Source organism: Haliotis asinina, chromosome 15, assembly GCF_037392515.1.
Source record: "Haliotis asinina isolate JCU_RB_2024 chromosome 15, JCU_Hal_asi_v2, whole genome shotgun sequence".
NCBI classification, from domain to species: Eukaryota; Metazoa; Mollusca; class Gastropoda; order Lepetellida; family Haliotidae; genus Haliotis; species Haliotis asinina.
Genome location: NC_090294.1, coordinates 20,452,017 through 20,467,533, shown reverse-complemented (window position 1 = coordinate 20,467,533; position 15,517 = coordinate 20,452,017). Strand labels below are relative to the sequence as shown.

Below are 15,517 nucleotides of genomic sequence, written 5' to 3'. Positions count from 1 at the left end.
CTTGGCTGCTTTATGAAAAATTTAAACTTAGAAAACCTCCATGATGGGTTCGGTGTAACTGTGCTATTCAACTTTTAATGATTAATCAGTCAGTCGCCTCGCTTGATGACTTGTCAGCATCAGTGATATTCTATATGCCCATACCGTCAGCGGCCTGGACCACTTATGGCATATATTAATATCGCTTCACTCGCTGCAGGGAGGCGAGGTCAACAAGTCAACAACATAACCCGACCCCCGACCTTCCAACCCTAATATTCAGTGATGGTTATGTATTTAACCTTGGTCCATGCTGGAACTCACAACCGTATGCGCTGTCATATGGCATAGTCAACAAAGTTTTGGATATGACTGTGATTTACTTTACTTCAAGATAACAGCTATACTATCACGGACTGGTGTAAAGAAGTGAAGAAGCCCGATTATCTCTGTGAAATAATGAACTACTGTATTTCCTCTATTAAACGCCCCGTAGTGAAACTGTTTATCCTGGGTATTAATCGCAAAATGATTGGGACTGCCCCCATAAAAGTTGCTTCCTTCAGTCTGATCTAGGACTGGCATTTGTTCCAGGAACAATAATGCTGAACATGCTAATCCCATGAAGATCCTAGTCTTCAACGACCCATGCGGTCTTAACATTGCTGACCTGGTTCATGCCTGTCATTGTTTCCCATTTGCATATGTAGATGTCAATGACGGCATTATCTAATCCAGACTCGACTATCTAGAGATCACCGCCTTACAACTGAAACAATTGCTGAAAGTGGCGTTAAAGACAAACAACCAACCAAACTGTACACTACGTTTATATGACGTTTTACAATCTTGTTGCTTCAAGTACATCACCCATACTGAAACCTTGACGTAGTCATGATCAGATGATTGATGTCATAGGCACCTTCAATAGAGGTGTATCTAAACTTCACTACCAGATCCATTCACACCCCTCTAGTAACTACAATGTTACTGGTAACGTCTCTGACCCGGATTTCCCATTGGCAGCAATGAATTGTATTACCAACTTTGCTATCATACAAAACAGCAAGTCCAAACATCTGATCAGCGTGAACAAACATGGATGAAAGGCCAGTCCCTTTTGAGACACTGGCCTGGTATATCTGTAACGGAGTATTTTCTTGGGACACTGACCCGTGAAGAGTCGGGGTAGAATAGGCCTTCAGCAACCCATGCTTGCCATAAAAGGCGCAGATTGATGCTCATGAGGTTGATCACTGGATTCTCTGGTCCAGACTGAATTATTTACAGACCGCAGCCATATAGCTGGAATACTGGTGAGTGCGGCGTAAAATAAAATCCACTCACTCTTGTGACACTGACTTAGTGTTTCTGTCTGAAATGAGAAGTTTTCAATGTTGAGAACCATATAGAACAGATCTGTGTGACGAATTTTTCGAGTGTAGAGATGACATTATATAGTTTCTTAAATCATAGAAAATCGAATGTCCTTAATGGGCTGAACTTAAACAACACTGAGACAGAGTCTCCACCGCTTCAGTTTCCTCCCGATGGTGGGGAATCTGTCAAACATACGTGTAAACGTTTTGTCTCTGAAGTTTCAAGTTTTCAGTTTAAAGAACCACAGAGCAGAATCTGTTTAAGAACATCCAGATCTGCCTGACGATATTTTTTAGAGTAGAGATCGTATTGTACGGTAAATCATAACGAATGAACTGTCAGTAATGAACAGGACTGAAAGAACTCAGAAATGAGACCAAATCTAACCAAGAGTGCCTTCACAGCTTTCTCTCGATCTGAATCTGTTCGTGCCCTTTTTCCCCTCCAAAGCCTCAGCCTTGATGAAGAAATCGTATTTGCAAGTAGATGGACCAGACATTAAAACTCAGATTGTGATGATTCACAAAGGAAGCAAGTTTCCACACTTGGGGTCGATTGGATCTAATCCCATCTCTTCCAGAAATCGATGCATTGTATTGTGGACATGATGAAGTACGTAAATATCTTGTCTGAGTGGACATATGGGTCCTGGAGTGGCCCATGGTCAGCTATCAAGCACATCAAGTGGGCCAATGCTATAGGAATCGTGACGAGGGATTATGCATGGACCGGTTGTCCATTGGCATGGCCAATCCCCAGTCCACTAGTCAAACTAGTTTACGATTGGATTTTTATGTGACAAGGTTGGTCAGAATGGCAGGTTATTGTAGTCCAATTCCAATGGAATGTGAGCCTAAATCTGATTTATCATGGACAGACACCCATAAAGGTCGCCACTTGAAATAGGTGAAATTCTCCTGGTGTCTCCTTAATCCAATTATACTTGAGGCACAGTGTACCAGAGTGTTATTCCACTGCCTGATCGTTTACTTAAAGAGGTGTTGATCAAATAGATGGGCTGAATAAGCAAGTGAAAGATGTATTCCCTGTAGCCAGCAACGTTTCATGTGTTTTGTATGTGTTCATGCGTTTGGGAACACATCGCAAGTGTGTGTGTCTAACGTACCGAAGGCTGGATACATGACATCTTTACTAATTACTGCAGTGCAATCCAGTGATCAACAACATGAGCATCGATCTACGCAAATGGGATACGATAACATGTGTCAACTACGTCAGCGAGCCTGATCTCGTTAGGTTGAATCTACCCCAATATGCCGAATGACATTACAGTGTCGCAATGTACAATGTCGCTGGCGCAGTACAGAGACGTGCCAATATCAGTTTCATCAATCGTGTTTGAAAATGACGAATATTGACTATTTGTTTATATGATTATATTATTTCACAACGTTGTGAAAACAATAAAGAAAAAGCTGACATCCATAACATTTTGGCGTATATACGTCCCTGTATTAGAATACCGACTTCTAAATGCCTCTAAAGAACCACATGCAGGGGCTTGTTCATTGGTTGACTGAGTGTCAGTAGTCGGTGTAAAGCTTCTCATGATAGATGCTACATTGTCCATGAAAAAACTGCTTCGTCCAGTGCGGCATGAGTTTGTTTAGCATTTCGAATTTCTTCACAATACCAAGGAATGCTTGGCCAAAAACGTTCACTGTCTTGGCAACAGCAGGTGCATGTTGCTCTAGGAGATCAGACAGTGCAGAGTTGTAGAGGTCAGTTAACGTCTGAAGATCTGCGACAGGGTATGTCAGCAGCTCACTTTCCAGGAGATCCTTCTTAGAAGTGTCATGACAAATGTCCTTGATATTACGATACAACACAGTTTCATGTTGAGGTTGAGTCAAGCTGAGTGAGGCATCGTGCGATCTTTAACGTTGACTGTTGAAGTATGAAGTAATGTTGGTGTCTGATGTTGAAGCAACCAATTCTTGCTTTATTCCCTTAATGTGGGGCGGCAGACAAATGTCATCCATGAACGCCTGGGGTAAGGCATGTATTGGTGGATCCAGTGTGTGTGTGTGTGTGTGTGTGTGTGTGAGTGTGCGTGCGTGCGTGCGTGCGTGCGTTCGTTCATGCGTGTGTTTGTTTTCAGGGGGTTCCTGGATCCGCCCGTGACATGACTAGAATCGAAACATCCTCCTTTCCGGGCAGATGACCCAACATTTAGGTCAGATGGGGTGTAATATTTACATTCACTTCAGAGAGTTATTTTTATCCCTTTATCCCAATATCTTTTATGTCCTATTAATATTTTAAGCTTGTATTTTTCATGCCAGAAATCTGTCACGGCGATTTTGTGCTTAGAAATTGTATCTCCTTGTTATGTCATTTCATCACCGCTAAATCATGCAATGTACTACTTTTTATGCGGCTTTAGCGGCAGATTAGGCTGTAAACATGTTGTAAATCAGACGAAACGTTTGATTAAACCAAGTCACATAATTGTAACTATCAGTCAAATGAAATGACTTATTGATTATTTGCAAACCGCAAATGTTTCCTGTCAACACTGACAACACTTTATAATACTGGTTTATCATACCATAACTGTTATATTTCTCTCCCCTAAATGCAGTGATTTCAACTGATAAAATATTGAAGCTAAATAGCACCAGTCTTGCTCGTGTGGTTTTACATTACTTCGACCAGCATAATCGTTATATCACAGTCAGATTAAATTGGGGAGAAAAAAACGATAAATTGCTGCATGCCCAAGAAGCTGCTACTGTTGAAAAATGAGGCGCTGAAAAGACAAATATCATCAATATACTCAACTCAGGATTAATTAATAAATGTACCATATTGGATATCAGTTTACGAAATCATGCATATGGGATACTTTAATGACTAAGCTCTCACTCTGGCCAACAACCAGCAGTGTTCACATAGAGTTTGTGAGCAGTCCAGACATACATGGAACTGCTGGTGAGTGAGTTTGGGTGAACCTGCTTTAATCAGTACTCCAGGTGTATTGTTGTGTGCAAGCTTAGTATTGGTGGGAGCTCGAAGTTCGGTTCCCCAAATGGGTAGAAGCCAATTTCCGGTGTTGCAGGGAGATAGTGCTGAAGTTCCACTACAAGCAAAGTAAAATCCTACTCACTTTAGTGAAATCCAGCTGTTGATCTTACATATAACAACAACGATTAAAATGAAAATATTAACATAGTATGAGTACAATCATATATCAAAGAGGTATAAACAGATATTTCCACAAATGGGAAGCACATTGTCAGTAATCTGTTTCTGTTTGCTCTCTGGCCCTGCGTAGTCCCGAGACACCAGTACCTTCAGAAATTATTCCCCATGTTAACATTCCCATTGAGAGAGGAAACTTCATTATCGATCCTTCTGTACGTCTTGACTTCATCACCGAGTCTCATCTCATTCAAAGGCTTCAACAACTAGTTGATTAATATGAAACTTTAGATGAAACCAGGGAAGGCTTGTTGATTGGTCATTTACACTAGTGGGGGAATCAGTACTGGAGGTGGCCTGGAGTCTATGCTTGGCACATCTCTAAACTCATGATCAGAAATGATTCCTCATTTTCCCAAAGTAGGGAAGTTTGTAGATTGTATCAGTATTCTATTCTTACAACTCCTTAAGGTTCTGTTAAAGTAATATATTGAATATTCTGATCTTGGCATCATCATCATCATCATCATCATCATCATCATCATCATCATCCCACTGGAGAGTATACAAAGCATACTGCCAAGCTTGTTTGCTCATCAACTACACATATCACATACAATTCCCTATTAGCTGAATGGGCATCAGTAAAGAATATGTAAAATCAGCAGCCAAATACTTTTGTGTGACAAATAGATTTTATAGGTTATATGTAAGTAAACCTAAGTTACACTGGAACTGATGTATGAAATTTAAGATGCATAAATATGTATCAACCTATTTCTCTATAATGATGAAAATAAAAAACAGATTTTATTTTTCTTAGCGATCCTTCTTTGAGTTCGTCACATCCATCACCATCAAATCTTGAAGTGCCATTTGCAGTTCCATTAATTACCATGTAAGATGCTGGAATCCTGTGCACTTGGAAAGGAAAGTAGCTTTCAGCTTCAGGATATCATACAGTCCATTATTACAAATGTCAAGTAGGTACCCCAAACATCTGATGAGCAGTAATTACCATGTGTTGAAAATCCTGTTGCAATATCTCACAATGATGTAAGAGCTGAGGAACTTCAAGCAAGGATGTTTGATACCATCAAGAATATTCAATGTCAGGTGAGTGAGTGACTTCAGTTTTTTGCTGCAATCAGCAATATTCCAGCTATATGGGGGAGGTATGTAAATTATCAAGCCTGGACCATACAATCCAGTGATCAACAACATGAGCATTGATCTATGCAACTGGGATATGATAGCATGTGTTAATCAAGTCAGCGAACCTCACCATCCAATTTTGTAAATTGTCTCTTCAGACAAGTATGGGTTGCTGAAGATCAATTCTAACCCCGATCTTCAAAGATTCAATGAAAGGATTCTGTCTTTTGACTGACTCAAGTGTATTACGTGTGAAATAACACACAACAGTATCCAGGTACCCTCAATAAGAAAGTGCAATGAAACACAGTGTGACATATTTTACAGCATATCCTTGACTTTGACCCCTTATGAAGTGTACCAACCATATAATGAACCACATAAACATCTAGATAGGAGGCTATCTGAATAAGAAGAAAATGTTTTACTGTTCCAGAATCTGCAGAGATATTCACACTGACTTTCCGTGAGATGAGTCAAGACACATTACTAAAGCATTTCTATTTATCAAAATAAGTTTATTATATGATATAAATTGTTATCACAGTCACTTGATCACAAGCATGTAACAATAACATGAAACTTGAAACTCAAAACAAGTCTTGGATACAGGGACGGAATGTATAATTTCATGAGAACTTGCAAATATGTAACACAAAAGCAACATGAATGTAAAGAAAAGATAATCAATAAATATGTGACATGTTCCTATCCTGAAAATAATGGGTTCCACCCTTAGAACATATAATCATGTCAGCTCAAACATCAATAAAGTGTTTTGACAAAATGATCAAATTGAACTATGAGTACATCATGCCAGTGAAATCCAAACAGCATTATTTTCATTTCCAGTTTGTAGAAATGCAAGAGGCTCTTCCATCTGTACAAAAAGCTTTTAAAGGCAGCTATCCCAAACATAGATCTTAGCATCATTTACAACAAATTAGAGTCTGTCATTACATGAGGTTATTAAACTGGAAAGCTTTTCTATTAGACTCAAGCTTTGAACTTATGGCTATGTTGCAGACTGGTCATATTGAAAGAAATCAAAATCCTAACACAGATACAGCAACACAGTGCTTTTGAATTGCAATATCCAATACACTATATAAATGTCAGTTCTCAAGTCTTATTCCTTTACTAACTTCGGTGGCTCTTCATAACAGGTGTAATAGAATTACAAACAATTACTGGTTCATCCACTTTATGGCTTACACCTGAGATACAACAATGTTAGGAAGACCATAACAGACCATATTGAACCAGTCCCTCTGTATGACAAGTTCTTCCTCCACTTTTGGTTCCTCTTTGTCCTTGTCTGGATCTTCGTCTCCTTCAGCAGTTTCTTCTTTTGACTCGGGGCGACTCTCTGTTCGAGGAGAAGCTTTCTTGCCTCCCTTGATGCTGTCAGTGTCCTTTCCAGACTTAGGAGCAACTGATTCTCTCCGGCCTCCACCCTCCACCTTCTGACTCTCTGCTGCAACACTCTCTGCTTCCAGCTCGGCTTCTGCAGCCTCCTCCAACTGCTGTCTCTTCTGTGGGGAGAACAACAGCCGCACAGTCTCCCCAGTGCTCCTGCCCTTCTCCAGGAGATCTGAAACATGGTTTTACATGTGCATATTACCAACAAAACCATGGGTGTTGTTTGGTCTCTGGTAGGTCTCTGATGTTTACCACTCTCGTGAAACTCATAAGCATGAGTATGCTTCTGACAAACATAGAGACATGTTTCCAGACAACTGGGATTTGAACCTGCAACTTTTGTTTGCAACGCTTGCCCAAAGAACACTTGCTTGGTAAAATAGAGGATTTTTGATAACTAAACCATCCATGTTCCCAAAATTATTCCCTTATTTATCTGCTATTAATGCAGAGATTTTGAAATACAAAGTGATAATTGTTTATGAACCAAATTCTTCAAACCAAATATTTGACATCCATGAAGATAAGGAGAATTTCGAAAGGTCAAATGTTCATTGTCATGTTCTTACCTTTCATAGACACATGAAGTTTGTTGGAGTTTTCAGCCAGTGTGCAATGCCACTGATTGGCCATGAGACACTTGACGCCAGACATAGTCACCAACATGGCAGTCTCCACCGGCTTCTCCAGGGCCAGATTGTTGTGACTGAAACACAGCACAGGTGCATGTTTAGGTTCATGTTTTATTCAAATACCTGCATTGCTTAATACAATCCTGCTACATTGATGGTTCAGAGATTTGCCTAGCAATTAATATTTATTGTTTATATTACACTTGCTTAAATCCTCCCACAGAGATGATTTAGCGATATGTCTAGCAGGTAATATTTATTGGTCATATGTGTATTACACTCAGCAATACTCAGATAAATGAAAGCTGCATATAAATATTTCAAGGGTAGACCAGACAACCCAGTGATTGACTTACACATTTGATAGCTAAAGAGGAGACAGAGTCATTACATATATAGATTTGTTTAAATATTTAAGGATTGACTGTGTATTTCTTTCATTGCATTGAGGTATGAAACTAACAAACCAATGTGCAAACTGTATGAGTCCGCATTAGTGGATTCTTACAAAAGTTTGCACTTTGGTTTTTAGTTTCATACCTAAATGAAATGAAAGAAATACACAGTCAATTCTTATAATAAAATTCAACAGCAAATACCATAGGCTTTCAACAATATTTTATTTAAATACAATCAAATTCATTGAAACAGATATCTTTGTTACCACCAATTAACATTTTCAGTGTATGAATTCGGTAACGGCGTAACAAGACTCATGTGACTCATTTACATAAAATGACACGCCTACCAAACCATTAGCCAATCAGCATAGAGCACCCCCAAACAGCTGTCAATCAACCAAGCTAACATCGGGTAACGGCAAAGTTTCAAGTTCAAACATTTGAATTACTACCAGCGAACTGAAAGACACAGTTTGAAAAGTGAGAATTGGAAATGAAGCCCGATGACATGAAGTTAGTGGAACTGAGATTATTAGTGGCAGTAGTATTTGCTCAAGTGGAAAGAGGCTGTGATGTGACTGGGATTGCGATGCCATGAACTGATGTTCCAACGTGTGCATGCTCTTGTTGAGGCATTACAACACTATTAACGTTCACAGATAATTTCGAGTTGTTTATGTTAACCACAATGTATCACTTCAATGTTTCTCCAAAGTTCATTAAGGTACCCGAGTGCAAGGGAATTTCCCTCCCTGTGTAAAGGTATTCCCTGACATTCCTCAGGTCCGAAAGTAGTCCAGTTCGGTGGGCGTGGCTTATTTTTTTCAGATTCATTGGGAAATGAAATCAAAAGAAATGTTCCAGTTAACCAATCAGATTGCCAGAATTTTAATGAACACAATAAAAACTTAATTATTCTTTAAATGAAAGCAACGATGACTCAATATGTAGAAATGGTGTGTCCAGTCTGGACAAATCATCACTTGACACGGATGATGCAGAAACCTCTAAACCACTGACCAGGTTGATTTAACAGAACCAAATATAAACTGTACATTAGGTCATCTCTTGTTTTCCCAGAATAACTGCATTTGAGGTTTTTGTTTAGCAGGGATAGGTTTTACTTTTTGCTAGAAAAACTCTCTTCCTTGGTTTACTTTGTGCATTATAACATGAGGTAGAATAAACTTCATGGCTCCTTCATGCATCCAAGCCACCAAAGATTAAGTTCACATCAATCAAAATGTTTCAATTCAGTTTCATTAAAACAGACCATTCTTAAAAACCTGATATATGCTTAAGGGAAGAAAAACCAAAACTTTAAATTCAGGCCCAAATTTACTCAAATGAAAGTGTCACTTCCATGTTTGATTGACACAATTTTCTTCCTCAAAAACAACCACCATACTCTCACCACAACATAATCATCATTTTTTCAAGATGAAACCCTGAAGTAAAATGCCATAAATCACACCTATTTTGCTTTAAAAACATTAGGAAACCGTGGTGTTACCAAGAGATAAAAGCCCTATCCCGCAGCAGCTGATGATGGACGTACTTGCAGGCTACCTAAGTACAGGCCAGTTCTGAAACCAATCAGTACTGCTGCCACGTCCATTTGAAATAATTACTGTAGTTTGGGACTGTAAAAGCTTGTAGGAAGTTTGGGTCAATAATTAGCTCAATTGGAGATATCCCTGTAATCGCAGCGTGGTTCTTGGACTAGCGATGGAAGTCATTGATGGAGATGCTGCCAATGGAATGGTCAAGGATGAAGAAGTGATGCACTTCCATCGATTTCACACTCAAACTGTGTGTGTCCACATCTGTGGCCATAATGTAAATCTTAGATGCAATCTATCTCCAACATGTGATGACCAAATTGTTTTTTCCTTTAACCTGGTGATTTGATGCCTTTAAAAGTGTGATATTATAAAAAGTTTGATAATAGCTGAGCTCACTTCTTCCTTATAGATGATTATGCACATTCATTCTTCCAGTAGACACAGATTTCATATAAACAGATCTAATCATTTGCAAAATATTATATATTCAATTTTCAGTTATTTGGATCCTTTTTATGAACTATTCCTGCTTAACAAGCACACCAAGAATTGCCTTGAGTTGGTAGTCTCATGCAGGCTTGGCATTTTACAGGCTCCATATTTAACAAACACTTCAAAAACTGCCCAAAGTTATACATCACAGGTTTGAAGGAGCTCTGAGTAATTTTTGCATCCTCTGTATTATACAATCACTGCAAACCCTGCCCTGTGTCGCAAGATATCATTGAGATCAAGGACATTTCTACTCTATTCTTCAAGGACAATCACTACAAACTCTGCTTTGAGTCGTAAATGTTAGTGTCAAGGAGGTCAGAGATATTCTATGCACTCTCGATACGGATCAAACATGTTTGACATGTGTGTGTAATTACAAGGATCTGTGGGACATTCAATACCCCTCCTTCCAGAACAATCACTAAAAACTCTGCCCTGATCAAGTTATGCAAGTATAAAGGAGGTCAGAGCTGTTCAATGCACTCTACCTTCTCGTCAAACACATGAAGCTTTGCCCTGTGTTTGTAACTAAAGGAGGTCTGGCACATCTTATACCCCTCCCTAAAAAAATCTGCTACAAAGTCTGCCCTGAGGTATGAATGTGTCAAGGAGGTCAGAGCTGTTCAATGCACTCCCTTCTGGCCAAACACACGAAGCTTTGCCCTGTGTTGGTAACTAACGGAGGCCTGGCACATCTTATACCCCTCCCTCCAAAACTTCCACTACAACCTCTGCCCTGAGGTATGTAAGTGTCAAGGAGGTCAGAGCTGTTCTATGTATTCTAGGTACTGGTCACACATACCAAGCTTTGACCAGTGTTTGTAATTAAGGAAAGCTGGGGACATTTTATTGTCTCCTTACTGACCTAGTCTTGTTCAATCCAAACTTGTACGTGTTATTTCTGTCGACTGCATGAAATAACAACTATTGAAATCCCTGGACATCAACTTTGTTGTACTCTGTCATTAAACATAATTCATGGCTCATTCAAAAATTTATTAATTCAATTACCATGTCATCCGTCTTTATCATCCAAGAAACTAGAATGAAACATTTTCTTGACTGTAAACATTATTGAATGTGACGTTTAAGTTTGAGATCTATGAACATTTTTAGGAAGATGATTAAATCTATACTGACAAGGCATTGGCAAGAAATCAAGAATAATGAAAGTCAATGCTCTAGTCTTGGAAATGATTACACAGTTTACTGCTTGAAATCAATAATACTGCAGGAAGGATTTTCTGAGGAATATTTCAAACCAAATACATGGATATATATTAAATATGCATATATTACTTTTATAATTTATTTTTGTTTTTGCTTTTATAAAGAGGGGTCAAAATATGGATGCAAAGATTTCTTAACGTGGGCATTCACTGATTTGTTTTAACCATTATCAGTCTAGTGATTGGAAGAGTGAGTATGATTTACACTGCTTTTAGCAGTATATTCCTGCAATATCATGGTTGGGGACACCACACATGGACTTCACGCATTGTACTCATGTAGGGAATCGAACCTGAGTCTTCAGCATGGTGAGTGAACACTTTTACCACTAGGCTACCCCATCGCCAGTGATTGTAAGAAATCAAGCTAGAGTTTTGTAGAGACATGCCAGCACATCCATCCCTGGTACATTTTGACAAATTTCTACTGACAGAAGAAAGAATATGACTATTTCATTGAGTTGTAAATTATTTGTCAGCACATTATTCAGCCAAGTGATCAATAGAAGATGTTGACACCAGGGAATATTCTGTCCTGATTCTACTGGGCACAAAACAAACACAACAGTGAATGATGTATGGATCACTGGAAATCAATGACACCAGGTGTTCATGAAGAGGGTAGTCATGCCTGCCCTTCTGTTAGCACCTGCTAATCACACATTTTACATAAGAGGTAAGTGTTTTGACCTGCAGCCACTCAGCAGTAGGTGTGGGCAATAATACTGGTATGTTAGCCAATACATTGCAATTAAAACTTCACAATATGATACACTGATACACAATTTCGCGAACCGGTTCACTTGATACAGTCAGCAATTTTTGTGACTATGATCAGTAATTTTTGTGATGTCATCAAAATACTAATAACATTTGTATTTTCCTTTATATTATTATACATTAATAGTTTTGATGTTTAGAATGTTTATAGTTTATAGTTTATAGTTTATAGTTTTAGAATATTTATGGGTACATATCATTGCATTTGCATGATTTTTAAACCACGTAAATAGAGTAAATAGATTGGTACCAGCACTCTTTGTAGGAATGAAATGGCAGACACCGCAGTAGATACTTTTCCAAACTTAAAAGTGAAGTCTTCAATTTGGAAACATTTACAATTGATCTGTGGTAAATCAAAACAGAGTCCTGACAGCGGTCATCTCATGAGTAATTCTCCCTAGTGCAGCTCGAGCTGAGTACAAGGCTTAGGTTCATTACAGACACGTTTATTCTACAAATGAACCGAATGATGAACATCCACTGGATCAGAGCCATTGCATAATATCTAATTAGAACACAAGATTGGCATCCTTCTGAGCCAATTACATCATAACTGCAAGGAAACCACTGATGATATTACATAACAACACAGCAAGGTCAAAATTCAATATGTATCACAATACATGGGACATATATAGGTATATGTTTTATGTTAGATTGGCATGTTCAAGTCAAATCTCCTGCGAAAAATGATGATATACTTGTCAGAAGAGATCCAAAAAGAAAAGCTAGGTTTAGATACATGTTTGTCGAGGCTGATTTTAGCAGTTATCTTAGGATGCTCAAACTTCACGTTTGATCATATTAAATGATATACTTATATTGAAGTGACAAAGTGTAGTCGGGTAGCCAAGTGTTTAAAGCATTCGCTTGTCATGGCAAAGGCCCTTATGGGTACATTGTGCAAAGCTATTTTTTGGTGTCCCTACCATTATATTGCTTGAATATTGCTAAAAGTGGCTTAAAACCCAACTCACTCACTAATTCTAAAGAGACAATATTTCTGTTAGTAAACAATATAATATAGCTCATCTTCAAAACCATCAAACTATCAATGTCACTGTCCCAAAACGGTCTCTAATTACATCACTCATTACAACATATTAAAAGAAAAACAGTAGCGGAAGAAAAAGGAGTTAAGAAAAGGAGTTATTTTATTTTCTGCACAGAAACTTACATTCACAGTTGGTTGATATGATCTAACCAGTAAATATATCTGAGAATTTTCATTCTAGCAAAACATGAAACTTTGAATTGAAAACAGGAAAACAACATACAGCATCTCCAGGATGAATCTTTGAAACTTGTTTGTTTTGATATTAGTTATTAATGTTTGATATTAGTATTAAAATGAAAAGCCTGAAAATCACCCACAATTGCTGGAACTGTAGATGTTTCACCCTTAAATACCTGACAACAGTATTTACTGACATACAGTATACACTAGTATACATACTCTCCAAATACAAACTGTAAAAGAACATTCACATAACTTGTTCCAGATGTCCAAAGAAAGCAAGTGGATGCCAATCACATTATAACCATAGCTGTCACAATTCAAGAGAAAATTGTATTACCTCTTAAGCACATCAATTTTGGACTGGCGGAGGAAGCTCTTGCTGGTCTGGGCCATGTCCAGGAGATACACCAGCTGACAGTCTGGAAATAACAACAGAAAAGATCTGAACACTCTGGCTAAACAGCAGATGTCCATTATCTTTAGTACTATAGAAGGGACCTGTGAAGATCTGGGCTAGAATTGGTCTTCAGTAAACCATGTTTGTCTTAAAAGACAACTAACAAGACCAGGTAGTCAGGCTGACTGACTTGGTTGACACATTTCATTATAAAATTTGCTGATTGATGCTCATGCTGCTGATCACTGGATTGTCTGGTCCGGACTTGATTATTTTCTGACCACTGCCATATAGCTGTCATATTGCTGTGTGTGGCGTTAAACAACATATTGCCTGAAGATGAGACACAGTGAGTGATAGTTTCCTTACAGATCAAGTGTCTTCTATATAAATCTGTGCTCTCTGTCTCACCTGGTATGTTGAGGGCGGACAGTTTGGCTGGAGGCAGGTACGACATCAGTCTCTCCATGCCATAGAACACAAAGGCACTGCTCTCGGTCATGTAGATCTCCCATTCTCCAACACTGAAATCACCAATGTCCAGTAATAGGAAGGTATATATTTAGACTGTGACTTCATACACATAGTGGATTATCCTCTTTTAACCATTGCCCCTCACTGAAATCTTCAATCATCTAGTATTATCCAATGTGCCTTACTGATATGCTAGATTATCTTCTTATCCATTGTGCCTTGATGACATGCTAGATTATCTTGTCTCATCTATTGTGTCTTACTAACATTTAGGATTATCGTATCTTATCCATTGTGCATTACTGACATGCCAGATTATTTTGTTTTATCCATTGTGATTTACTGACATGTTGGATTATCTTGTTTTATAGATTGTGCCTTACTGATAGGAAGGATTATCTTGTCTTATCTGTTGGGCCTTACTGACATGCTGGATTATCTTGTTTTATAGATTGTGCCTTACTGACATGCTGAATTATCTTGTTTTACCTGTTTTGATTATATCAGAATAATGTTAAACTATCATACACTTCCTCTTCTGGTATACCTAAACAGCATTATATTCTTGTTTTACTGATATTCTGTGCTAAAATGTCAGATCCTTTGTTTACCTGTTATACCAGATTATTATGAGATATTAATATTACCTGTATGCAGGACTACCATGCTAACTGTTGTGCCAAAACCATTTTGTTCAGAATAAACTGAGCGAAATATCCTTCAAATGTGATTATCAAAAGAAAAAATGAAGAAACGGGCACCTCTATGAATGGCTGTGCTATCACCATCATTACCACAGCATGCACAAAGCTTGTAAGATATATACTGATTCATATCAGAATGCAAAGTGATCATGCTACCCCTTTGGAAGTTTTTTCCAAGGTTCGGCTATCAACTTGACAGATCGTATGCTTAATAAAGAATCAGAGATTAAGTGAGAAGAAAGAACTTTTATGCCACTTCACTGCTCCAGGCAATAAAAACTGCTGTAATTTCCCATCTATTTTCTCCAGATAGATCCACAGTGATGCACAACTGACTGAGCTGTAGACAGATACTAGTATTGATTAATCTGAAGTATCTAAGCAAGCCAGGTAGATCCAGTGAAATGATTATCTGTATCTGTCCCCAGTTACACAAATCACTAGGAGCAACTGATCACAGCCAGGCAGCCAGCTAGACAGCTAGACAGCTAATCAG

General features: G+C 38.3%; 1 protein-coding gene across 1 annotated transcript in view; it reads right to left on the bottom strand.

Annotated features, from left to right (window-relative positions):
- Positions 1-6,176: 6,176 nt before the first annotated feature.
- Positions 6,177-15,517, bottom strand: part of LOC137265215 (cilia- and flagella-associated protein 46-like) — a 76,698-nt gene continuing 67,357 nt past the window's right edge. Inside the window, exons 66-69 of the mRNA XM_067800561.1 lie at positions 14,255-14,367; positions 13,784-13,865; positions 7,671-7,807; positions 6,177-7,273 (exon numbers count right to left, since the gene is read on the bottom strand). Coding sequence (XP_067656662.1) covers positions 6,891-7,273; positions 7,671-7,807; positions 13,784-13,865; positions 14,255-14,367 — 715 coding nt within the window. The 3' untranslated portion in view covers positions 6,177-6,890. The remainder of the gene's footprint in view (positions 7,274-7,670; positions 7,808-13,783; positions 13,866-14,254; positions 14,368-15,517) is intronic.